This window comes from Pantherophis guttatus, chromosome 3, assembly GCF_059756535.1.
Source record: "Pantherophis guttatus breed Tessera chromosome 3, ASM5975653v1, whole genome shotgun sequence".
NCBI lineage: Eukaryota > Metazoa > Chordata > Lepidosauria > Squamata > Colubridae > Pantherophis > Pantherophis guttatus.
This window is the reverse complement of record NC_142065.1, coordinates 127,589,042-127,606,708: the sequence shown is the minus strand read 5'-3', so window position 1 is coordinate 127,606,708 and position 17,667 is coordinate 127,589,042. Positions and strand designations below refer to the sequence as shown.

General features: G+C 38.3%; 1 protein-coding gene across 4 annotated transcripts in view; it reads left to right on the top strand.

Annotated features, from left to right (window-relative positions):
• The first annotated feature begins 563 nt into the window (after nt 1-563).
• The window catches only part of LOC117662411 (inactive sodium-dependent neutral amino acid transporter B(0)AT3-like), a 36,104-nt gene continuing 19,000 nt past the window's right edge, over nt 564-17,667 (top strand). For 2 of the 4 annotated variants that reach the window (XM_034411826.3, XM_034411821.3), the window contains exons 1-3: nt 564-814; nt 7,423-7,563; nt 15,733-15,870. In XM_034411826.3, the coding sequence (XP_034267717.1) occupies nt 661-814; nt 7,423-7,563; nt 15,733-15,870 (433 nt within the window). In that variant the 5' untranslated portion in view covers nt 564-660. The remainder of the gene's footprint in view (nt 815-7,422; nt 7,564-15,732; nt 15,871-17,667) is intronic. The other 2 variants (XM_034411822.3, XM_034411824.3) reach the window with 2 other exon arrangements.

The following is a 17,667-nucleotide window of genomic DNA, read 5'->3' as shown; positions in this document are numbered from 1 at the left end:
CCAAGCTTCTGAATTTTGATCAGGTAACTATGGTGATGCTGCAATGATTGTAAGTGTGAAAAATGGTCCTAAATAACTTTTTTCAGTTTTCTTCAGGCTGTCAATTTTCAGTGCCGTTGTAAATTTGAGCAGTCACTAAATGAACTCTTTTTAAGTCAAGGATTACTTGTACCAAAAATTAATCCTGATAGATATCCTTATTAAGAAAATGCTTGCATGGAAATTAAATATTCACATTTAGGGAGTGTGTTTGTATGGGCATACACATATCCACCAAATTAAAATGAACAGAGAAAGCTATGTATATATTTGAAACCACTGTGCAATTATAAAATATTCAAAGTACCTTTATCACATTAGGTTCAGTTGATTTATGGGGACTATTCAAAGTCCACATAAATCAATTTGTCACTTAATAAGCTTAAAGTGATCCGTAGAAAAGAGAACAGAAGCTTTAGTTATCTTCATGTGCCCAAACATTTCTGATGTTTTGTGTGTACATAAATTGCTAAGTACTCTTAGATTCCTTTGGTGTGATGTCAGAGATGGAAAGTTCCACATCCATTGTTCAGAATCTGTCAGGCAAATAATGAGGTTCAAAGACTATGCTGCTATTTACTTCAGAGAAGAAGGTGATAAAGGAAAAATAAGGTGGTGAAGATGTCAAGAGTGTCTCTTGAGGGTATAATCACTGAAGATGACAAAAGGCCACGTTGGGATAATAAAATCCAATACATCTTAAGCTGCATTGGATTTGCTGTAGGCTTTGGAAATATATGGCGTTTTTCCTATTTGTGCCATATTTATGGCGGAGGTAAGAGAAAATTAGACCTAAGATATTCCTACTTATTCTTCCATTATATCTACATGTGTCCTTCAAGCTTCTTCACTAAAAAAAGCCAAATCCATTATTTTAGTCCAATGGATTATAATAATGGAACTGAAAATTAGTCTCTCAAATCTTATAACCCTTTGTGAAGTTTCCAAGGTTAAAAGGCATTGGAGACTAGTCAGTTAAGTATAAGAATGCACGGTATAACTATCAAGAATTTCATGTTAACTGAAGAGAGAGAAATAATGAATAAAAAAAAGGTTTATTTGAGGAAGGGAAATTGTACTGTAGTAGTCTAATTATTAGTAAGATTAAAAAAGCTGAAGTATTAGAAGGCACCACAGTAGCAAGTGTCCCATCTATTCTCTGCTTTTCCTTTGCTTTGACATTTGCTTATACCATCTGGGAACTGGCTACGTGTGGTTGTCTACTGTTTCCCTGGAATTTGTATATATTCCCTATTTTCTTTGTGTGAATGTTAGGATGTTTATAGGGGATGAGGGATGTCCCTGTAGAGGACAGGCAGCTGGAGAAAAGTGGAGGCAGCCCAATTCACATGGCCACCACTGTTTCAAGTCCTTTTCCTTTGATCAGATACGGGGTGGTACTTATTTCATCCCTTTTTGCTGGTTATTGCTGCTAAATATCAGTGATATTTACAGGTAAGATCTCTCTATGACTTGATTAAAGATGAGAGAATTTGCCTGCTAACTGTTACTACTGGTGAGCAAGTTTCAAGACATAGATTTAATCTAGTTTTTTTAAATACAGCATCCACTCAGGTAGGTGTGGGGACTGTGACCTATGAGAATGCATAACCTATACTTCAGAAGCTATGTTTAAATTGGGACAGGCTTTAAAGGCTAGATGTTTATCTAGACTTGGGTCAAAGTGATCTATTGGAATATTTGGTCTTCTGGAAAAAACTAGCTAAGGGGGCTTGGATGTGAAATAGGAAAATTGAGGGCCCTGAGACCTTTTACATTTATGCTGAGGATGGTTTATGAGACCCAATATAAACCTTCATGTGCTAGTGGCATCCATGTTTCTCCACAATCAACTCATGGATAAGGATGGATTTATTGTACTCTAATATGACATTAGATACTTTATTAAGTCAAGACCTGAAATATCATAGTGCAATTCTCTTCATAAGTAAATCCTTTTGCTAGCTGGGTTACCTTAATAGTTTAAAAAAATTCCAAAGAGCATGAAGTTAGCACGGGTGATATGGTTAACCATCACCATTTCCACTGCTGATTTTGGTAATATTCTCTAAACCATTTTTTATTGCAGTTCTCATATAGAACTCAAACAGGGAATTCCTGCACTCTTTAATTCTGGTCTCTCTCCCCCACCCCATTCCTCCTGGGAAAATAAAGATTGTTCAATTCTGTCTTGCAGTGGCTTCAATCTCTCATAGACACTGACCAGTCCTTATGTGAAAATCAAAGTCTCAGCTGCTTTTCAGCAAGGTTATAAAGTTCTGTCTGAACTTCCACTGTTCTGCTCTTATCTTTTAATATGTTCATGTGTCAGTAGTGTCACAAAGACAGTTATCATTATTTTTTATTCTTCAGTAATCTCCATTTCCCGAGCAATCTTATCTTCCCAGAAAGTAGCTTTTCAGATCTCTTAATGTTCCAGGCAGCATCTGAAGTCATAAAGGTCTCAATAGAAGAGTTTTAGGGGATGCCTTATCTTCCAAGATTAAGGATTCCTTGGGTGGTAATAAAAACTCAATTTCTCTCAATTCCTGCTAGAACTCATTTGACTTCAAAATAGTATATAGTAGAAACAGATTTGCTCTTTTTAAAAATACGTATACCCGTTATGTGCTATGGTATTTAAAATAACTCTGTTGATCATAAATGAGATTGAGTAAAGTGTACATTCCAAAAATAAATCTTAAACTATCTTGTGTTCTTTGGAGAAATAGATTTGCTTTTCTTCAACTGAGGGTTTATTGTCAAAATAACCTTAAAGCTATCCGGATGATTTTCTGTATCTCTTTGATACCATCTGGATGTTGTTTGGAATTGTGCAGAGTTGATAGTCCTATTCTGATTCTGTAACTTTAAAAATGTGATATTTATTTCTGGATGCAGAAATGTGATTTTTAAGTTTAGGGTAGTTTGTAGAAATCATTAAAGCATAACAGAAATTTAAACTGCATACACTTCTAAAATGAAAAAAAGAAACGTTTAGTAGGGGCACCAAATCTGGACTGCAAAAATCGAGAGGATCATAAGAGGGTAGTAAAGCTAGAATTTTCTGATTCTCTTGGCTGCCATGTTCTGGTTATTTGGATTTTTGCAGCCTAATTTAGCGTTTTTGGTAAAAACTAGGATTGGACCATTACGTTCATATAAAGTTTAACAAATGCTTTCTGAAAACGTTCTTGTGTTATTTGCATGAAATCACTGATACTAGACCAGGGGTGGGTTCTACTTACCTTTACTACCGGTTCGCAACGGGAGCGCATATGCACGCTTGCTTCACTCGCAGGAGCGCAGGCATTTCTGCGCAGGCGCAGAAGCTTCTGCACCTACACAGATTGTCAATTATGACATCTGGGCAGGTAGCCAGAGCCTCCCGCCGCTTAAACTACCGGTTCTAAAGAACCAGACAGAACCGGGAGCAACCCACCACTGAACTAGACATGTATCAGACTAGATTGAAGGAACAGAATTCTTGTTTGTATATCCTTAAAACTATGTGAATTTCTTCTACAAATGGGTGTTCTATAAGGTTATGAAAGAGAATGTTTCTGAAAGGAGTAGCATTATTTCTGAAATTAGAAAATGGATGTATTTTCAGCCCAGAGTTGCAGAAATGTATAACAGACTATATACAGGAACCTCAAAAAACTCAGTACAATTATTGATGGTGTTGTGAGAATAATGCTTGGTTTAAATAATAAAAATAATAGTAAATAATGCTTGGCTGTTTGGAGATAGTTGCGACAAAGTATACTTTTATTGTTATGCACCAATTCCAGCGATCACTGAGCTCCTCATTTAAAATACTGCAAAAGAGCCCTGAGCAAAACAAGCAACTAGTTATATATATTTGGTTTGTTGCCCAATAGAAAGGATGACAAAATGAACAATATGACCCTTACACTGGAATGCTTTTGATAAACTTAGTGGAATGACCTCTTGTTACTTTTCAGGCTAATAGGATTCTACTTTTTTAGATTAATATCAGCTTGAACAATAAACAGCTTTGTTTATTGTATCCATATCCTTTCACATTCTACTCAAACTCTGAAGGGAGGATAGCCGTCATTCTCTTCTTGGTCTCCATTCTATGGTTTTAACCCTGAACCACATACTTTTTAGTATTTAAACAATAGACCATATTATTTATATGGACTATGAAGAAGCAAGATAGGAAGAGTATTGATGCCTTTGAACTTTGATTTTGGAGAAACTCTTGAGAATACTGCCGACAGCCAAGATAACAGACAGATGGATAATTGACAAATAAACTCAGAGTCTTCACTTAAGGCGCAAATGACCAGGCTCAAATTATCCTACTTTCGACACTTTATGCAAAGAACCATCTCTCTGAAAAAGGCTGTAATGCTGGGAAAAGTAGAAGGGAAGAGAAGAAGATGACCAGCAACTAAGTGGACAGACTCAGTTACAGCAGTGATGGGTGCATTGTTAGGGGACCTGAAAGATCAGATTAGGGACAGATTGTCATAGAAAAATCTATCTATGTAGTCACTAGGAATCAAAGACAATTTAATGGTACATAACTAACCAATCAATCTATCTATTTCTAAGGCATAAAAATGAACATAAGAATTAGACTCAAGGCCCGTGGGCCAGATCCGGCCTGTGGGGTGTTTAGATCTGGCCTACAGGGTCACCCTGGAAACAGCAAAGGACTGGCCTCTGGTGCCTCTGCCAGTGAAAACAGAGCTTGGGAGGGCTGCACACGGCTCTCCTGAGCCCCGTTTTTGGCTGTGACGGCCTCCTGCAGCCCTCTGCCAGTGAAAATGGAGCTTGAGAGGGCCTCACGCAGCCCTCCCGAGCTCCTTTTTTGCTGGCAGAGAACTTGGGCCACCACAGGCGCCCTGACATGAGTGACAGCAAACTGCCACACCCACCCTGGCCGTGCCCCCCACCCAAGGTCAAACACAGCCCTGATGTGGCTCTCAATGAAATCGAGTTTGACACCCCTGAATTAGACCATAATGCATGACTCCCTAAGTACAACAGAATGCAGTTTAACAGTAACAGAGTTGGAAGGGACCTTGGAGCTCACCCAGAAGACCTGTACTAGGGATTCGAACCGCCAACCTTTCTGATCGACAAGCTCAGTGTCTTAGCCACTGAGCCACCTAGTCAGATAACAACCATGCATGCAGCTGCCTTCAGAGCTCTAAGTAGCACATTTAGAGCATCATCAGAGATCAAGAACAAGCATCCAGCTGTGGTAAGAAGTGATGGGATAAGAAGAGAGATCCTCAGGAAAACTGATTTCAAATGATGACTCAGCAGAGAAGTAACCTTAACTGTTTCTCAACTCAGCCATTTTACAGGAAGAAGAAACCAAATATATACCATGGTAGATTTTTTTTTTTTTAAAGAATAAAATATGGTATAGTAAATAGGAATTTTAATTTGCAACAATAACAAACTTTATAGGGCCCAAATCACAAAGCCTTTGGACTGACATGCGAAACATCTTTGCTGTTTTCTTTCTAATAAATAGCAGTGTGTTCCACATTTTCTGTTAATCCCAATTCTACTTCAAATGTACCTAGCATTCAACATTTTCTACTGTTACTGAATAACTCACATGTAAAATTCCTCATTTGTGAGCATTTGTTGCTTTCACTGCCCGGCTCAGATTAGGTTTCCATGAAAATATTTTCATCATCCATTGTTACTGATTGATTTGGCTTTACTGTCTGGATTGAATGGCTGAGTGATTTCAGTGATTTATTTTTTTGAAGGACTTTTTCATTTTTGCAAAAGAGAAAGACAAATGCTCATGCGTTTGTATGCTTTGAATCTTAATATGGTGAAATTATTTTAAAGTGTGCACTGTACTTTGTGCCTCTCTGTGTTGCTTTTTCAGATTTAAAAACAGCATTTGATTCCATACACTGAGAAAAACTCTGGGGAAAATTAGCAGCCTCAACAGTTGATTGCTTCACCTCAAAGTTAATCAGGTTTTTTAAATATGTACAACACATTATCACACACATCAAGGGTAATAGCAATGGGGACTTAATTGGGCCTTTTCCCACCTATAAAGGAGTAAAGGAAGGACATATACTACCCTCTTGCAGTTCAAACTTTACATTAATGATATAGTTGAGGTTTTTTGCCAATCTGGACTTTGCACCTCCATTTTTTTGAGAATTGTTCCTAACATTTTCTTTTATATGAAAATGATGTAGCCATTTTCTCTTTATCAAGATTGACTACATAGGTATCTTGAAGCAAAGATATTTTCATCTCCTCTGATAGAGAACAATTCAAAATCAATCACTCAAAGAACGTAGGGTTTATTGCCTTATAAGAGAAAAAAACAGAAGAGAGCTTTTGTAATAATCCTGGTATATTTTTTAACAAGAGAGAGATGAGATATACAATATGCTATATACCATACCAAAAGTCTTCAAACTTTTTAAACAGTGGGCCAATTCACGGTCCCTCAGACTGTTGGGGGGACAGACTATAGTTTGAAAAAACATGAACGAATTCCTATGCACGCTGCATACATCTTATTTGTAGTGCAAAAAAACATGAAATAATAATATAATTTCTCTCTCTCTGTCTCTCTCTCTGTCTCTCCCTATCTCTCTCTCTCTGTGTGTGTCTGTCTCTCTGTCTCTGTCTCTGTCTCTGTCTCTGTCTGTCTCTGTCTCTGTCTCTGTCTCTGTCTCTGTCTCTGTCTCTGTCTCTGTCTCTCTCTCTCTCTCTCATATTTTGATTCTCCGGCGCCTCATCTCTAGTTGGGTCTTGCTGCCTGACAGATTGCAGTGGGAAACGATGGACAGCTACTTCCGGCCTTTGTTGGTGCTGGGCGTGCCTCGGTCACTTGGGGAGACGCACGACCTGCTCTCTGCCCCAAGACACTGGTCTGACCCATGCCATGGCCGATGCTGCTGCTGTTACCAGGGGCGAGTGGGGCAAGGGTGCATTGTGGATCCGTGTCCTAATGGGCTCCAGGAGGAGGAGTGGACCTTATCTCCCCCATGGTGAAGCACACTAAATTTCACTGTGCTGTGCAAAATGCTGCGAGAGCAGCGGGCAGGTCATGGAGATGACAACAGAAGCAGTGTCGACTGCGGCTGGGTCAGGCCAGTGTCTCGGGCAGAGAGCAGGTCGCGCATCTTCCTGAGCGACCAAGGCGTGCCCAGCACCAACAAGGGCCAGAAGAAGTACCTGCGAGACCCAGCAAGAGATGAGGCACCAGGAGCCATAGTTTGAGGACCCCTGCTATATACCATGCTAAACTATACAGTACTGTATACTGTGATACTATGAGCAGTATAACAAAACATGTTAATAAAAAAGTAGACAAAGCTATTGCTTATCTGTGTTTGGCTGTTCTATTTTTAGGTGCATTCTTGATTCCATATGTCATTGCTCTGGTGTTTGAAGGAATCCCAATATTTCATCTTGAACTAGCTATTGGACAGTTCTTGAGGAAAGGCAGCATTGGAGTCTGGAATCATATTTCACCCTATCTAGGAGGAATTGGTAGGTTATGACTTATTTTCAGTGTTGCACATTCCTACAAATGCCTGGGATTCACACTTGGGAAAGAAGAGATGTTGTCATACAAAATTCCCTGCAATAGCAATCTCAAATATGTGAGTGCCAGTGGATTTTGAAATGAAAGCACCCAAAATTAAGACAGCATTGTCTACATACTTAGGGACTTCCTAAGAACCCAGAAATATAGTATAACAATTATAAGAAAAAGAATATTTAACTTGCTTACCCATTGATAGAAATGGATGCTTTATGAAGTCCTATGCAGTGGTGAAATCTGAACCGGTTTGCTACCGGTTCGCTGGCCGTGCATGCATGTGTGCATGTGCAGTTTGCATCAAACATGCGTTGTGCGCTATGCACAGTACACACCAAAAGGAGGCTTGGGAAGGTAAGTAGAACAGTAAGGGGGGGAATCAGCTGTGATGCGCGATCTTGGGAACCTTTTAAAAAACTTTTTAAAAGCATTTTTACTACCAGTTTGGGCGAATAGGTAGTAAAAAATGCTTTAAAAAATAAAAAAGAGGTTCCGACGATAATAGATGTGCCGCACGATTGTCAGAACCTTTTTAAAAACTTTTTAAAAGCGTTTTTTTACTACCTATTCACCCGAACTGGTAATAAAAAAATGCTTTAAAAAAGTAAAAAAAAAAGGGTTCCGATGATCGCTTGTTGCTCAGCTGATCATCAGAACTTTTTAAATACATTTTTTTACTACCGGTTTGGGCGAATCAGCCCAAACCAGTAGCATTTCATCCCTGGTCCTATGCAGGGGTGGGTTCTACTTACCTTTACTACTGGCTCACAATGGGGCCACACGCACTCTCACTTCACTCGTGCACGTGTATGCTCTTCTGTACATGCGCAGAAGCGTTCTGATGACGTTGGGGTCGGTGGGCGGAGCCAGTGTGAACCGGGGGCAACCCACCACTGGTCCTCCCTATGGCTTCCAAAGTGAAGAAGTTTCCTTTCTAATAAATAGTAGTGTGTTCTACATTTTTTGTTAATATCAATTTTACTTCAACTGTACCTAGCATTCATTATTCACTGATTGTGAAAACTATTTTCACATTTTCCAGCAAATATAAGAACTAATACTTCATTATTAGGCGCAGTGGTTAGAGTGCAGTACTGCAGCTACTTCAGCTGACAGCTAGTTCAGCAGATCAGCAGATCAAATCTCACCGGCTCAAGGTTGACTCAGCCTTCCATCCTTCCGAGATGGGTAAAATGAGGACCCAGATTGTTGGGGGCAATATGCTATTTAGTATACTGTCTTTGGTGTAAGCCACCCAGAGTCCTTGAAGAGTGGGCAGTATAGAAATATGAATAATAAAATAAATAAATAAATAAATAAATAATTCAATATTTGCAATTCCCTAATTTTTTCAATTCTGCACCGTAACAAAATTAAAATAGCATACTAGGAGAAAGCATTAAAAAATGAAAATGTCATAAAGTTAAGAAAAATGGACTTCCGGTTTGCGAGCCTCGGCGACGGCGGTGTTTCTTTAAAGACCGCCAGCCCCGCCGCCTGTAGAGCCGCCCCGCGATCGAGGAGCGGCTCGAAAACTCCAAAATCTTGAAGATTGAAGGAGAAGAGATAGCAGGGTACAGGTTGAGCCCCTGTAGCCCCCCAGGGAATTGTTTCTGGGGAGGAAACAGGCGTGGCTCCCTTCCAACCTGCTGAAACTCCGGGCGGCGTGGGACGTTTCTGCTAATTAGCAGAACAAGCCGGCAGCAGCAAACTTTTAAAGGGACTTTTTTAGAAGTCTTTGTGCAGGAGGGAAAGGAAAAGGAATTTCCCTCTTCAGAAAAACTAGATCACGTGGCAGGATGGCTTCAAAGAAGCAGGAAGGGAAGGCAACAGGGGGGGGATCCCCCACACACAAACATGAAATGCAGCTTCCCTCTGCTCAACAGTTACAGACTCAAAAAAGAGAATTTGATGTGGGAGATTTAAAAGAATTTATTTCTAAAACTCTGGATGATAAATTTCAAAAATCTCAACAGGAGATAGATGACAAACTTCAAAAATCACATCAGGGGATAGATGATAAACTTCAAAAATCACACCAGGAATTTATGCAGGAAATTAATGAAGTTAAAGATATGGTGAAACAGAATCAAAACAAGGTGACCAAAAAAATATCAGAAGTGGCATCTGGCCTGGCAGAATTTATTGGGAAAGTTGATTTTAAAGTTGAAGAACTTAAATCAGAAGTTAATGTAAAGATGAAAGACAATGATTATAAAATTGCTGATGTTGACAATAAAATGCAGAGAGTTGAAGACGAGATTGTTATGATACAATTCAGGGCAATGGAGTTTGCTATACGGCTTCGGGGAATCCGAGAGGAGGAAAGACAGGATTTGAGACAAGTCTGTTCTGAGGCCTTGGCTAAGATTCTACAAGTTAATCCTGATGTGGTTTTTCATAAAATAGACAAAATTTACAGAGTGAACTCTTGGGTGGCCAGACAAAGACAATTACCTAGAGATGTGGTCATATATTTTACAGAAAGAGAAATAAGAAATGATATCCTGCAAAAATCCTTTTACACTTCTGTACAAGTCGGGGGCTCACGAATTGGAATTTATAAAGAATTGCCTCCTAAAATGTTGAAAGCTAGAAAAGAATTTGGCTTTCTTGTTAAGGAATTGCAAAATTTACAGATACCCTTCCGGTGGGACGCACCAGCTGGGATAATTTTCAGATACAAGGGAGAAAGATGCCGTTTGAATACCGTGGAGAAGGCACAAACACTTTTATACTACTATTCTTAAGGAAAGAACACCATCTCCATGTACATCTACAGTTTTGGAGATTAAAGAGAGTGAAGAGAAGCAACCTCAACGAGATTTGCAAGAACAGTCCAAGCAGGAATTAGAAGGAGTGCAAGGTGCAGAAGGAGGTTTTTTGGATGAGCCCTTGCTGGAATCTTCTCCAATTTTGGACTCGGTTCGGATGATTGAATTTAAGGATCAACGTATAACTAGAGCTCAATCTAAGTTACTTAAACAAAAGCAACAACAACAACAGGAAAGACAAGACAAGGAGGCAGTTAAGAGTACTGCACAAGAGATTGGAGCTATGGGAGGAGCGAAATCGAAGCTTTCGGATGACCTTCAAGTATTTTGCTCTGTGCTCCGAAAAGAGGCTGATGACCTTTAAGTGTTTATTTTGGAATGTTAATGGGTTGAATTCAGCACAGAAAAGGAAGAAATTATTTACATATTTGAAACAATTTAATAATGATATAATTTGTTTACAAGAAACGCATATCACAACTCTAGATCAAAAATATCTGATAAACTCCAAACTAGGAACACATTTTATATCTTCAACTTCGCAAAAAAAGAATGGTGTGGTTATCTATGTAAATAAAAAATTAACAGCTAAAGTTATAGAAACAGATGAAGATGGTAGGTTTGTAGCAATTGAATTGTTTACGGCAAAGGGCCAAATTCTTTTGATTGGAATTTATGCTCCCAATCAACAACAGGACTATTTCTACAAGATGCTACATACCAAAATACTGCAATGGGATTACAGATCTATTTTAATTATGGGAGACTGGAATGGAGTAATTGATTCTAAATTAGATAAAAAGAGTTTGGCAAAGTCTAGAATCAGACTACCACAGACCTTTTTTGACATGAAAGAAGATATGGAACTAAAAGATGTTTGGAGAATACATAATCCAAAAGAACTGGACTACACTTTCTTTTCTGATAGACACAGATCCTTCTCTAGGATTGACTTTATCTTGTTGTCAGATGATTTACTTGTCAAGACAAAAAGAACAAAGATTTTTCCAAGAACTTTGACTGACCACAGCCCAATATGGATAGAAATTGAGATGGATAAGGTTGAGAGACGTTCCTGGAGATTAAATGAGAATTTGTTTAGATATGAAAAAAATACAACAGAACTTAAAAAGCATCTGAAAGAATTTTTTGAAATAAATCTGAATAAAGGTACCCCAATTGAAATTGTCTGGGACGCAAGTAAAGCTTATATGAGAGGGGTACTTATCTACATGAACTCTAAACATAGACTGTTTCGACAAAAGAAAAGATCTGAATTGGAAATAGAAATAAAGAATAAAGAACAGTTACTTATTAAAAATCCAACAGATGAAAGAATAAGCAGTGCTATAAAACTTTTGAAAGACCAATTTCAAATGCTTATGGCGGAACAAGTTGCAACAAACTTACAATATGCGAAGCATAATACATTTTGCAACGCTAATAAACCGGGCAGATGGTTGGCTTACACATTGAGGAAAAAACAAAGTATACGGACTATAGATAGTATTGATATTGGAGGGAAAGAAATTTTTCAACAAAAATTAATTAAAGAAGCTTTTGTGGACTATTATACTAAATTATATGCCAAGGAGGAGGTGCAGAATGGACTTATAGAAAAATATTTAAACGATAAAAGAGTTACAAAAATTACTGATCAACAAAAGGAAAGAATGAATTATCCGATAACAGAGGAGGAGATAATAGTAGCAATTAAACAGTTAAAAACAGCCAAAGCTCCTGGTACGGATGGTTTGACTGCAGTGTATTACAAAACATTGCAAGCCGAAATGGTGGAACAACTTAGAGATTTATTTTGCAATATTCAACAAGGGGGTAAAATACCCCCATCATGGACAACAGCTTACATATCTTTGATACCAAAAGAACAAGTCGGTCCTAAAAAACCAGAGAATTATAGACCAATATCTCTTTTGAATACAGATTATAAAATCTATGCGAAAGTATTAGCCAAGAGGTTAATGCCAGTAATTCAAAAGGTGATTCATGAGGACCAAGCGGGATTTATCGAGGGCAGACACATGAAGGACAATGTAAGGCAAGTAATAGATTTATTGGAATATCTTGAGAAGAATAAACAGATTCCTGCAGTGCTGGGTTTTTTGGACGCAGAGAAGGCCTTTGATAGAGTTGATTGGAATTTTCTACTAAAGACTTTAAAAAAGATGGATTTTGGGGATCAATTTATACAGGCGATTTCAGCAATTTACCAAGAGCAAAGGGCACAGATCATCATTAATGGAAGTTTGACAACAGAGTTTAAAATTGAAAAAGGAACAAGACAGGGATGTCCGTTGTCCCCACTTTTATTTATTCTAACACTAGAAGTCTTGTTAAATACAATACGGGACTCTAATACCTTGAAAGGAATAAGGATTAGGCAAGAGGATTACAGAATAAAGGCATTTGCAGATGATCTGGTTGTTACCCTATCACAACCAATGGAATCAATAATCCTGATGAAGGACATTATACAAGACTATGGTAAAGTTTCAGGTTTTAGACTGAATCCAAAAAAGACTAAAATGATAGTTAAAAACATGACACAAGATCGTAAACATGAGCTTGAAAGGAGGGCAGGTTTTGAGACTGTACCTAAGGTAAAATATCTAGGAATTCAGGTTGCAGAATCAAACATGAAATTGTTTCAAAATAACTATGAGATGTTGTGGCAAGAGGTGCAGAAAGACATGGAGACTTGGAAAAAACTGCAGCTGTCTTTACTTGGAAGAATAGCAGCAGTTAAGATGAACATTTTGCCAAGATTTCTTTTTTTGTTTCAAATGATTCCGGTGCTTAAAAGTGATAAACAATTGAAAGTTTGGCAATCTGGAGTGAATAAGTTTGTCTGGAACGAGAAGAAGCCGAGAGTGAAATTGAAAATTATGCAAGATGTTCCAGAAAGAGGAGGTCTTAAACTACCAAACCTACAGCTATATTATGAAGCGGCAGCTTTAACTTTAACAAGTGATTGGTTTGGAAGGAAAAAGATTGGAATATTGAATGCAGAAAGTTTTGATCTTGAATTTGGATGGCACGCTTACTTATTTTACGACGACAAAGTAGATAAAGTATTTAAAAGTCATATACTTAGAGATTCTTTGATGAGAGTTTGGAAGAAGCACCGACTCAAATGGGATTATAAAATACCGCTATGGCTGGATCTTGGTCATACTTTGTGGAATACAAATATAATGTCACTCGGGGGGGTTTTATATAAAGAGGTTCTTTTTACAGATGCGGGCAGATGGCAGCTGAAGACATTGCAGACACTGTTGGATGAAGGGATTAATTTAACTTGGTTACAATATAATCAATTACAACTGAGATGGAAAGAGGACCAAAAAACTGGTATTATGTTGCATGAGGAAGAATTGGTTAGACATATAAGAGAGAAAGGTCCAATGCATATCAAAAGGCTTTATAATGTTTTGCTAGAAAGGGATTCAGAAACTGAATTAGTTAAAGACTGTATGATTAAGTGGGCACAGAATTTTGAAGAACCAGTGATGCTGGAAACATGGGAAAAAATTTGGGTTCAGAATGTTAAATTTACACAGTCGCAGAACCTGAGGGAAAATTTCTACAAAATGTTTTATAGATGGCATTTAGATCCCAAAAAGTTGTCATGTATGTACCCTAATGTTCAGCCAAAATGTTGGAGATGTGAATGTTTGGATGCTACGTATTATCATGTTTGGTGGACCTGTAGGAAAGTTAAGGCTTTTTGGATAAAAATTTGGTGGGTCATGCAGAATGTTTTGAAGAAAAAAATTCAATTTTCTCCACAACTGTTTTTATTGGGCATAGTTAAGGGTTTTACATTGGGTGAAACAAAATTGATATTGTATATGATAACAGCAGCAAGATTGTTGATAGGTAAATACTGGAAGAATGAAGCTTTGCCCACTATTGAGGAATGGACTTTGAAGATGGCCAGTTTTGCAGAGATGGCGAAGATTTCAGCATATTTAAAAGACTGTTCACAAGAGACTTATGAGTGGGAATGGAAAAGGTGGATAGAATATGTTCAGAACAAATATCAAACTAGAAAGTATCAAATAGCTTTTACTTGAAAATAATGTACTAGAAATTTTTTAAAGTAATGAGATAAAGAGAAAAATTATACAGGGGAGGGAGGGGCTCAAGTTTATATATAAGTGTTATATCAGGTTTCTTCATGATTATGAGTATATTATAGGGAAGTCTGGGGGGAGGGGAGGGTTAGGGAGGGTTAGGGAGGTTGGGAAGTTTGGGGGGGGAGGTGGGGGGGGAAAAGGGGTGAAAATGTAATTGTAAAACTTTTGCAATAAAAAAAAAAGAAAAATGATTTGCAGAAATCATGAAAAGTTGGACATGTGTACATACATATACATATACATATACATATACATATACATATACATATACATATACATATAAACATATACATATACACATACACATACATACACAGACAGACAGTCACACACACAGCAATGCACATCCAAACAATACTTACTTAAGTTAATGTACTTGGATGCACATTATAATCCTGTTAGCATCTTTTTAGATTCCAAACATAAAAAAAAACCCTTGTAGTGTTGCTAAAACTTCACTGTTATACTACTATTTTTATTATTGTAATTTTATACATTAATTGTCATCATTACTGCTACTCTTAATTTTTTAAATCTCATTATCTTGTCTGCTATTACACTTTTAAAAAAAACATTTAATAACATATTTTGATACATTTTTATGCCAGCCAGGGAACTATAGTTATTGGGAGGCCTTAAAGCTTAATCCATCAATCATCAAGCAAGAACTGTGTATGATGACCTAAGCTAGGTTGCTTGCTCTGGTCCCATTAATAGTATTATTTTTGCCTTGAAATCAGGTGAGGAAAAAGTATCTGTGATAGCTCTGCCACTCCTGCAAATCTTTCCTTAATGCTGTACCTGTCAATGATAACATACCCTTTTACAAGTGTGTCCTGCTTGCCTCATTCCCATGTTGGACATACCTGTCTGGGCCTAGCAGATCAAAACCAACTTTTCAATAACATCCTTGATTAGAAAGAGACACCTCTGATGAGACTTCTTAAAAGCAGTAACACTGACAAAAGCTAAAATCACAGGACGTTTGCCTCTGCTTTCACTTGAGTAGGGAATGCACAATTTATTTCTACACATTAAGCTCATATACACTTATAATATTACAGTTCTAAAGCTGTTTGCTGGGAACAGGAGTGTGAGTTTATAATATGCCTTTAGATTTCCCCCCAATTCCTGTTTGTTGGTGCTGCTGTTGATTTCCTGTTTATGCTTGCTTGTTCCGTAGGCTATGCTTGCATGATGGCATCATTCATAATTGGCCTGTATTATAATATGATTATTGCCTGGGTGTTGTGGTACCTGGGAAACTCTTTCAAAGTGCCCTTGCCTTGGAGCAACTGCCCGGACGACCCCAGCAAAATGGGTGGGTGTGTTTTCTATATGTTTTAACTTTCATTCATTAGCAGCTGAGACATGTTACATGTATCCTTGACATCAACACCATAACTTGCCAGATCTGAAGGAGTCTTGCACTTGTCCTTTCTTGTCTTGACCTGGAACAGCTGTATAGACAAACCCTATCACCATTTCCTCATTCCAAAATGAAGACAAATTCTTACGAGAACGTATAAGACAAAGCACAAGTCTATGAGGGAGGGGTGGTGTTGGGGAGCAGATTGTGGCTTGGATAAGTAAAAAAAAATAATAATTGGGGGGCGGGGCGGAGAATGACACCTGATTCTTTCTTTCACATTACTGTATCAATAGTTTGTGTACGGTGTGTGATTAGCTTAATCAAATATACTTAACCTTGCCTAATAGCTATAATTATTCACTATAAAGTTTGCCGACTCTGTAGTATTAGCACCCAGCATGGTACGCTGATCAATGTAATCAGCAATATTTCCTTAGTGCCTGCTGCGCTTCATGTCCCACTTGATTTAAAAATTAAATTAAATGAGAAATTAAAGCAGCAAGTTAGCAAATAGCAGCAAAAAGCTTTCAGCATTTTCCCATTACTCCCAAATGCTTTTAGATCCATCATAAACCACGGAAGATGTTTTGACAGTTAAAATTGTGGGTACCCACCACCTAGAGTTTGTTTAGAATTGAGCCTGGCTCCCAGAAAAAAAGAAAGATAAAATCAGGGTTTTTTTCAGGTAAAGTCAAAAAGGGCAAGATGACTGTGCAAACAAAGCCCTAGCCCTTTTTTTGATGTGCATTGTGATGCACATAAAAAGGGGCAGGACTTATATATATATAAAATATATTTATATATAAAATATTTTCTATTTTTACTCTCTGATTATTGGTGTGTATATATATTTAACTGCAGTAAAGACCTTATCAGTTCCTTGCGATAATTGCAAGGCTGTGACCTCCCAGCCGAAAGGCTGCAAATTAAGTTCTGGCAAGTAGTCTTTGTGGCACAAAACACAATAAACAAAATCTTCAGAAATACGAACTGTTCTCTGCTATGACAACCACTCCCCTTTCCTTCTATTTATTCCCCAATCAAGGAAGGGCTCTTCAGGGTCCACCAGGTTCTGGTGGTTCTGATCAGTGCTGGAAAACTGAAAGCAGACATTTTGAGTAGTTCGGAGAACCGGTAGTAAAATTCTGACTGGCCCCGCCGCCATCTATTCTTTGCCTCCCAAATCCCAGCTGATTGGGAGAAAATGGGGATTTTGCAGTAACCTTCCCCATGCCTGCCATGCCATGCCCACCAAGCCATGCCACACCCACCAAGCCACACCCACAGAATCAGTAGTAAAAAAATTTGAAACCCACCACGTGTGCTTTGCTTCTCGAGTTGACTCCTTGTCCTCCGTTGCTCACCTCTTCTAACTGCTCTGCGCATACATGCATCTGGAACAAGCCCCAGCTGTTCTTTCTTCTCACTCATCTCAGCCTCCAAAGGCAGCTGCCTCTCTGGTAGCTGAGAAATGTCGGATGGCCCTGGCTCTATCTCTGCGTCCAACGCAGAGCATCAGAGTGTCAGCGTTCCAAATTATGTTCTCCTCCAGCGCTGACATGAATGAAAGAGGAAGAAGCTTTGTTCTAATGCTGAGATGAACTTTTACCTGACACAGAGCCTTCCCCAGACTACAGCACTGGCCCAAGTTCCTCCCCAACCTCCTCTTCCGCTGGCAGCTGGCGGGCCACAACAATCTCCCTAGATTAAGAGTGTTTTATTCCCAGGTAAGAATGCATAAGATTA